Source organism: Lactuca sativa, chromosome 1, assembly GCF_002870075.4.
Source record: "Lactuca sativa cultivar Salinas chromosome 1, Lsat_Salinas_v11, whole genome shotgun sequence".
Taxonomy (NCBI): Eukaryota; Viridiplantae; Streptophyta; class Magnoliopsida; order Asterales; family Asteraceae; genus Lactuca; species Lactuca sativa.
Window position 1 is genome coordinate 223,858,771 of NC_056623.2, and position 9,282 is coordinate 223,868,052.

Below are 9,282 nucleotides of genomic sequence, written 5' to 3' on the forward strand. Positions count from 1 at the left end.
TTTAAATAATTATAATAATAGAAATTAAAACATTAAGCAAATAAATTTTAAAAAAATAATTAACAATAACAACAATTATAAATAACATTAAACCATATATATTATATTTAATTTTATTCATGAGTAACTTGCGGGTAGAAGTCATTCAAACGATTGAGATTATACAGTTATAATAGATGTATATATTATCATATTATTCAAAATAATCAATATATTATATCAATTTAGTATGCGAATTATTATATCAAATTTAACAACAACGTTATTGTTATATTTAAAAAAAACATGTATTTCTAAAGATTTTAACTATAAGCATTTCTGCGCAACGCGCGGACACTCGCCTAATGTATATAAATAATTTATACAAAAAATCTTACGATCAAATAAATATATAAGTCATGGATATAGAATTAACCTATGCAATTTATATAATTCATACCTTTAAAGTTATTCCTTTATCTATTTTAGCAAAAGTTAAAGATAGAGTGAATTGGAGGGAAAACATCAAGAAAGTTGGACATACCGTGCAACAATAAAACATTCTTGTTCTTTATTTCTCTATTTAACAATATGATAGAATCTCATTTTTCAATCTTTGACGTCTAAGTATATCAATTTCCACATCTACAATATAGGTGCTCTCTCTCTCTCTCTCTCTCTCTCTCTCTCTCTCTCTCTCTCTCTCTCTCTCTCTCTCTCTCTCCTCTCCCTCTCCCTCTCCCTCTCCCTCTCCCTCTCCCTCTCCCTCTCCCTCTCCCTCTCCCTCTCCTCTCTCTCTCTCCTCTCTCTCTCTCTCTCTCTCTCTCTCTCTCTCCTCTCTCTCTCTCTCTCTCTCTCTCTCTCTCTCTCTCTCTCTCTCTCTCTCTCTCTCTCTCTCTCTCTCTCTCTCTCTCTCTCTCTCTCTCTCTCTCTCTTTTTTTTTTTTTTCGTTTTTTTAACCAAAAAAAAACTCTCACACAAACATATGCAATGCATAACGTCGATAGGTTAGAAAATTTTAATTTTTAAATGTTTAATTAGTATATTGAACGTTCTTATTCAAAAATGAAAATCACTTTCAACGATTTTAAATATTTTTCATCCACAACCACATCTTTCTTTTATGCCGTTTCAACGTTGCGAAATATTCACACAATGCTAGTTTTATATTTATAAATGATTATTATTATTTTCTTTCGCTCATTTCTTTTGTTTTTTTGCATGCATCTTCACCAACACCAACCCAAGCACCATCATTATCTCATCCCCTACCAACCATCATAGTTGTATATAATCATTTTGTAATATATATATATATATATATATATATATATATATATATATATATATATATATATATATATATATATATATATATATATATATATATATATATATATATATATAGAGAGAGAGAGAGAGAGAGAGAGAGAGAGAAAGAAAAAGAGAGAGAAAGTTGAGTTAGAATGAGAAGTAAAAAATCTTCTAAATTTTTTTTATCAACAATATTAAAAAAAAAAAAGGAAATCACACGATGCTAGCCCTCATCTAATGATTAAAAAGATTTTTTTTTATTGAAATATTTTAATATTTTAATTCTTGTAAAATTGTAATATCAATAATATCATAAAATTATATGTTTTAGAATATTTCAATGAAAAATATGTTAACAATATTGTTTTAGAATATTAGAATACTACACATATTATTTTAAACACTAAAATATTATAATACTATCCTAAAAAAATAGTCTTACGATCTCACAAAAATAGCTCGTTTTACGTTATGTTAACCACATATATATATATATATATATATATATATATATATATATATATAATATATATATATATATATATATATATATATATATATAGAGAGAGAGAGAGAGAGAGAGAGAGAGAGAGAGAGTGAGAAGGGTTATTTGGAAAACCAAAAAACCATACAAATCATAAAAATGCATAAAAAAAATACCTAGAGATCACAAAACTTTTTTTGACATTTTTTATGAAAAAATCGTAGGTTTTTAGAGAAATTCGCTGAAAAAAAAATGTTATAAATTTTTATATATATATATATATATATAAATGATTTTTTACTTTTTTTTCAGCGAATTTTAATAAAAAGCTGTGATTTTTTATAAAAAAAATTCAAAAAAAAAATTTGTGATCACTAAATATTTTTTTATGCATTTTTATGATTTTTAGGGTTTTTTGTTTTCCATAGAACACACACACACACACACACACACACATATATATATATATATATATATATATATATATATATATATATATATATATATATATATATCTTATACTATTTTTTAAAACATATTTTTTTATATATTTTGAATTTTAAAATGTATAAATTATAAAGTTTATTTTGTACAAGTCAAATATTCATAATTTATTCATTAATACTTGTCAAAAGTTTGAATACTTAGTCATGTATTTGCAAAGTAATTAAGAAATTGAATTTGAAGCAAAAATAAAATTTTAAAATATTATATTCATGTATGTAAATTTATTTATATTTCTTAAACTAGACACCAATATTAACTAACTTACATCAATAGTATAACAGACAATATAAATATAAGATATAAACACAAATATTTTATTTCAAAATGGTAATTTTTTTATTATATAAGAGCAAATAATAAAATCAAATAAATATTTCTCCTAAGAAACTAAATACCCTTTCAATTAACATAGAACCAAGTTCTCTAGTAAAATGAAAATGAGTATGAGACATGATGAATAGTTGGGATTCGCTAACAAAGGTATTTATGTCACCGCTTTGTACGGACATGCATCTAGTGTATGTATGTATGTGTGTGTTTGCGTACTGATTTATAACTTATTTTTCACTTTAAACATTTTGTAGGATCTGCTTTATCAATCTTTGACATCTAAGTATATCAATCTCCCCCACCTCCATTACAAGTACTCTCTCTCTCTCTCTCTCTATATATATATATATATATATATATATATATATATATATATATATATAGCAAATCAATAGAAAATACATAAAGATTTGTAAACGTTAAAACCTAGAAAATCAATAAAAATATATAGAAAAGAAATATTTTAAGACATCTATTTTTTTTTTACTTTATAGGGTTAAAACTCGCAGGTTTTTGAAGAAATTCGCTAAAAGACTAGACATCTCAAAAAAATGTAGCGATTTTTTATACTTTTATCGGTTTTTACTTTAAGATATCTAATGTTTTTTCTTTTCTTTTATATTTTAAGCGATTTTTTTGTAAAAAGTAGCGATTTTTAGTTTTGTAAAGTCAAAAAAAAAAAGATTCGATATATCAAATTATTATTTTTTGATACATTTTTAGGGTTTTTAGGGATATATATATATATATATATATATATATATATATATATATATATATCATTATTCTAATAAATGAATAATTTTAGTCTCCTTTTGCCAAATGTTACTCTAATACAACTCATCATTAATGTTATGTCATGTATCATGTAGATATATTAGGCAATTCAATTCAAAATTTCAAATTAACATTTTCTAATTATATGTTAAATTTGAAGTTATAATAACTTTCAAAATTTGATATATTTTTTAATTAATAATTTATTTAAAATGATTTATTTAAAATAATTGATTAATAATTATAAATTCCTATTATGAAAGTTTAATTAATTTTATAACTCATGGTTCCCACGGGTTATAAACTAATATATATATATATATATATATATATATATATATATATATATATATATATATATATATATATATATATATATATATATATACATTCCTATTTTAATAAAAGAATGATTCTTTTCTTTTTTTGCTATTTGTAACTCTATTAGGTCCCCTAATTAAAGTCATACCACTTGTCAACCTATTGATTACCCATTTGAAATTTGCAATTTGAAAATTTTCATTATAGTTATATTAAATTAATAACATTAAAATAAAAATTGTAATAAAATTAATACTACATATTATTTGTTGATATAATTTCACGTATTTATTTTAATCAATTTTTATAATTTTGTATAACTAGAAAAATATCTGTTAATTAATAATATATTTAAAATAATTGACTGATAATTTTGAATTTTTACGATTAAAGTTTAATTAATTTTGTAATATAATTGTATTTTTACAATAGAATAACAAATATTTACAAATATTTTTACAGACTGATATATTTTAATATAATTGTATATATTCTAACAATAGAATAACAAATATCGAGAAGAGATAGCGATGAAGAAGAGAGAATCGCAGAGAGGGACGAGTAATTAATATGGTTGCCTTGTATTAGTTATTCTCGTAGCAGTTATTCCAGACAACTAGGTTTTAAGGGGTCAGTTCTTTTAGCATAATTATATGGAATTAAGTATGGAAGTTATTTTTTTATCCTAATTAACTATATTTAGGATTAAGTTAACTAAATTAAAATGTAACATTACACAAATACCCATTTGGAATGACTGACCCACAATCATTCCTACATCCACACAATAATTAGATAGAATATTTGAACATATCTCACACACATATATCAATAAGGAATGTGCATTGTATTTATATGCGTAAATCCATCATTCGAGAATAACAACTCTCATTGTTTTTTTATAACCGATTTCAACCATCGGTTAATTAAGTAAAACCTTTAATAGAAGCCTTTATCAACTCCCAATAAATATCTTTAGTAGATATTCATGTTGGAAGTTGACAGATAGTAAAACCATGGACATAAGTCGTCAAGCATCAATTGTTGTTCTTACTAGGTGTGCGGCCCATGTATTACACGAGTTGATTTAAAAAAAGATTAATCATTAAACTAAAGTATAAATATAAAATATTTTTTAATGTACAACTTTTAAAATAAAAAAAGAAGAAATATATTTATTGCAATTTAATATCATATATATGATATTTAATACTTTACATATATAAGTATATGACTTTAATTTTAAAAATTAAAAATAATAAAAAAATGACAAGTGGACAATATTTATTTCAAAAATACCACAAAATGACAAGTGTCAAAACTTATGAGAGATTGACATGTGGCAAAAAAAACCTTCATTTATTAAGGAGGATTCTTTAGATATGCTAAACAAAGAAAACTCAAATTTTAAAGCCTTTAAGGACCTTACTTAACATTATAAGCAAACACAGAAGATTGATATATAAATGTAGTAATATTGTGAAAAATTGTATCATAAATTATAGAAAAACCCAAATGATTCTAGACTAGAAAAGTTGACTTCAATAATTTTAATCTTGCGGTTAATTGCATAAATAGCGGACAAATTATTTTAAATAGCTGACAAATTATTTTTTCACAAAGCACAACTATTTTAGGTAAGCACTACCAAAAGGTAAGCAACTAGACTTTGTGTTCTTAAAATATAATTATTATGGTTTTTAATGAACTATATGTATAAAAATAAACAGTTGTTACCTATTTATTGTACATTTAAAAAATGATATTTAGTAGAAAAAAATAGTTTGTTACTATTTGAACAAGTGGTGATCGTTCACATATTGAGACGGGTTTATTTTTCCTACATTTTCGACTAAATTAACCAATATAAAATACTGGTATGTAAGATTATTCAAAAGTTCAAAAATAAAAGATTACTCGTGTAATTTATATATATATATATTGAGATACATAGGCATAAAATAACTAAAAAACAAGAGAAAGAAACTTTTTGCTAACAAATATAACAACTAAATTTTATAATAAAAACTTAAATGAATAAAAAGACAAAATGGGGGCAAAGCAGTTATTTTAGAAGATTTAACATACGAGGTTTAATGGTAACAACCTCAGAGATCAAAAGTACAATTTTTTTTTCAACCATATCGACCATCCATGTAAAAGTTTCAAAGCTTGGACCAAAAGTGTAGAGTTATGTATAATGCAAATTCACTATTTGACCAAAATAATAATTAATGCATAAATATTTCATAGGATAAAAGTTTCATTTAGTAATAACGCAAATTTTAAACTATAATAACGACAACCGTAATTAATTGAAATTAAAAACTACAAACACTAAAAATAAAATTATCCTAACTTAAAAATATAAGGACTAAAACTTAAATTAATGCAAACTAAAAGCTATATGACCTAGAACTATAATTATTAAAGTTAAAAACTAAATGGAACAAATCTGTAACTAATACAAATTAATAACTATGAGGACCAAAAGCATAACTATCCAAAATAAAAAACTACATGGAGCAATACCACAATTAATGCAATATAGAAACCATAGTAACCAAAACTATAATTATGCAAATTAAACACTATAAGGACCAAAAGTGTATTTATCTTAAATTTAGAACTACAAGCACCGAAACTATAATTATTGAAATTAAAACAAGAATATTGGTGTATACGAATCACTTCCCTTAAAACAATATGAAACAAAGATGTAGTTAGGTTATTTCCTAATAATTAAATGGATAGTACAACGTTGCATTTGATAATATTTTTTATGTTATGTTCTTTTTTAGCATCATGTTAACAAGTACAAGTTCTGCCTATGAAGAGCAAAATACCAACATAGAAACCACAAAGACCCTTGATCAAGATGAGAAAAAGGATGATTCTACTAATCAACCCGATTCTATTTCCTCTCCTAAATCCCAATATGCCACAGATCCACCTAAAGATGTCCCAACCGAAAAAGACATCTCTAGTAATGAAACCACCCATGAGCAGGTGCGAAAGCATCTTATGAACTTGATAGATCAAGAAATCCACTTTATTGAAACTATTTGTCCGAAACTTGGAAACCACCAAGAACATATAAAGAAAGAAGTCAAAGAAGCCTCTAACATGTTTGAAAAGTTAAAAGTGGAAGCTTGTCAGCTGAAGGAACTCAAAGATCTCAAGAAGACTGTCACTAAACTGAAACTTCAAATCCCAGCAAAATACAGAAGATATGACGTAACCGACCAACAAAAAGACCAACAATACGATGTCGATAACAAAAGCATCATTTCCACTAAGTTACAGAAACTCATGCCAAGGCTCCATAGCAAACTGTTCCATGATAGTTCCTTTTGTAAAACCATACAACAACGTTATGATAAACTCAGCCGTGAGTTAAAGCTTTGTTTGCTATGTTTTTCAGTGTTTCCAGAAAATGCATTGATTAGTAGAAGGTTAATGGTTTATTGGTGGATAGGAGAAGGATTTGTCCCACAAGAAGATGATTTGATAGTTGGAAAAACCCAAGAGGACTATGCTAATGATTTCTTTAAAGAGCTTATGGACAAGGAATTCATCGAGCCTATTATCCCAAAATCATATCGTCGTAATGTGGCTATTTGCAAAATGCACCCTATGATCCGTGCTGCAATTATTATGATTGCAGACAAGGTCAACTTCTTTGATTTTGATGAGTATGGTAACCCAAAAGACTTTGGAAAATTTGATGAGATTGATACTCCAGATGAAATTCCTATCAACTATCCCCTTGGTGATCCAAGAGAATTCTTTGATTTCTATGATGAAAACTACAAAGAAACAGAAGAAGCCATCGAATTCTTTGATTCATACGGGGACCCTACTCCATTCTTTGTTTATCCGGAAAACAAAGACCAACCACATGTGGAAGATCAAAATAGAAGTAAGGAAAAAGAGACACATAAAAAACACTACTTTTATAAGAAAAAGAAGATCATCACTAGGTCCTATAAGGTGTGTTTGATGGGTAGTGGGCTATCAAAAGGTATCACATGGGAGAAGCTTCATCTATTATTTAATATCAAGGATGATATCCTCGAGTTCAAGCCAGAATGGTTTATTAGAATGAAGAATGCCAATATGGTCTTCTTGGGAAGGTGGCAGAGCTCAGCTGCTCACCATATTGAGGTTGAGGATTTCAAATTTCAAGAGAGTTTGGAGAATATGAACCATGTGAGGTTCTTTAGTCTTCAAGGAGTTTCTAGGATTTCCGAACTTCCAAATTCCATTTCAAAGCTTGAAAGCCTTCTCATTCTTGACCTCAGAGCTTGCCATAATCTTGAGTTAATTCCTAAAACCATTGGTGCACTTAAGTTCTTGACGCATTTAGACATGTCTGAATGTTACTTACTACAAGAAATGCCCAAAGAGATTTCATGTCTACAATCGCTTCAGGTCTTGAAAGGGTTTGTTGTGGTCGAATCACCAGGAAGGCATGTATGCACCCTTCACGATTTGATAAATCTAGAAAACTTGAGAAAGCTTAGCATGTACACACATATGAGAATTTTCCCTCAAGAATCACATCTAGATGCGTTACAAAAGTTGGATATGCTTCGTAAGCTAACAATCTTATGGAGTAGCCATGAGTCAAGTCTCAATTTTGTTAAGTCGAAAGTAAATGGTCAATGTAAAAGGAAAGTTAAACTTCCATTGATAAAACTCATTCCAAAGAAAACGTGGGTGAAAGGGTCCATGAGAAGAATGAATGCCTTCAACACCTCAACATTGGGTTCACGACTTGAAAAACTTGACCTCAAGTGTTTCCCCAGCAACGTTACTCCTAATTGGCTAACCCCTGGTAGTCTTAAAGCGCTAAAGAAATTATACATCCGTGCTGGAAAGTTCTCTGATCTAGGTCAGTATCAGGAAGTTCTTGAATGGGATGATTCCCCACCTCCGCCCAAAGACACATGGAATGTTGAGGTATTGCGATTGAAGTACTTAGATGAAATCAAGATGGATTGGAGGGAGCTGCAAGATTTATTTCCAAATATCATGTCTTTGGAAAAAGTTAAATGCCCAAGGCTCACACTTTTTCCTTGCAATGAGCATGGAGTATGGAATAAGATGACATCATCGACTACATGATTCAATGGAATATTTACAAATTTCAAGATATGGTTTGTTGGATAAAATGCCTTATGATTTATCGCTTGTGTAAGGATGATTCAAATTCAAAATTCTATAACAAATACCAATCAAGTTGTGTATGTGTTAATTGTTTTCTGAAGATGTTGTTTTGTAAATATATAACATTATAAATAAATTGCACGATTTAATGTTTACGTAATGATGATTTCAATTCATAATTCTATAACAAATACTATTCAAGTTGTCTAAATATGTTAGTTTTATAAATATATAACATTATCATTATAATACGGATACAAGTGTGTGATGCAAGAATATTAGAAAATTCTAATATATATATAGAGAGAGAGAGAGTTAGGCTCAAATGTTTTCACTATCTATTGTGTGCCTGTATGATTGATTCTGGACCAATCATTTTAGTTATTTTAAGAAAGTAA

General features: G+C 27.1%; 1 protein-coding gene across 2 annotated transcripts; it reads left to right on the top strand.

The window, feature by feature from the left end:
• The first annotated feature begins 581 nt into the window (after positions 1–581).
• On the top strand, positions 582–9,039 carry LOC111876954 (disease resistance RPP13-like protein 4). 2 transcript variants are annotated; one of them, XM_023873511.2, is made up of 3 exons: positions 587–635; positions 2,869–2,927; positions 6,514–9,039. In XM_023873511.2, the coding sequence occupies exon 3, from the start codon at positions 6,518–6,520 to the stop codon at positions 8,840–8,842; it is 2,325 nt and encodes a 774-aa protein (XP_023729279.1). In that variant the 5' UTR covers positions 587–635; positions 2,869–2,927; positions 6,514–6,517; the 3' UTR covers positions 8,843–9,039. The 2 variants fall into 2 exon arrangements, with proteins under 2 accessions (XP_023729280.1, XP_023729279.1); XM_023873512.2 differs by lacking the exon at positions 2,869–2,927 and having other exon boundaries at positions 582–635.
• Positions 9,040–9,282: the final 243 nt, after the last annotated feature.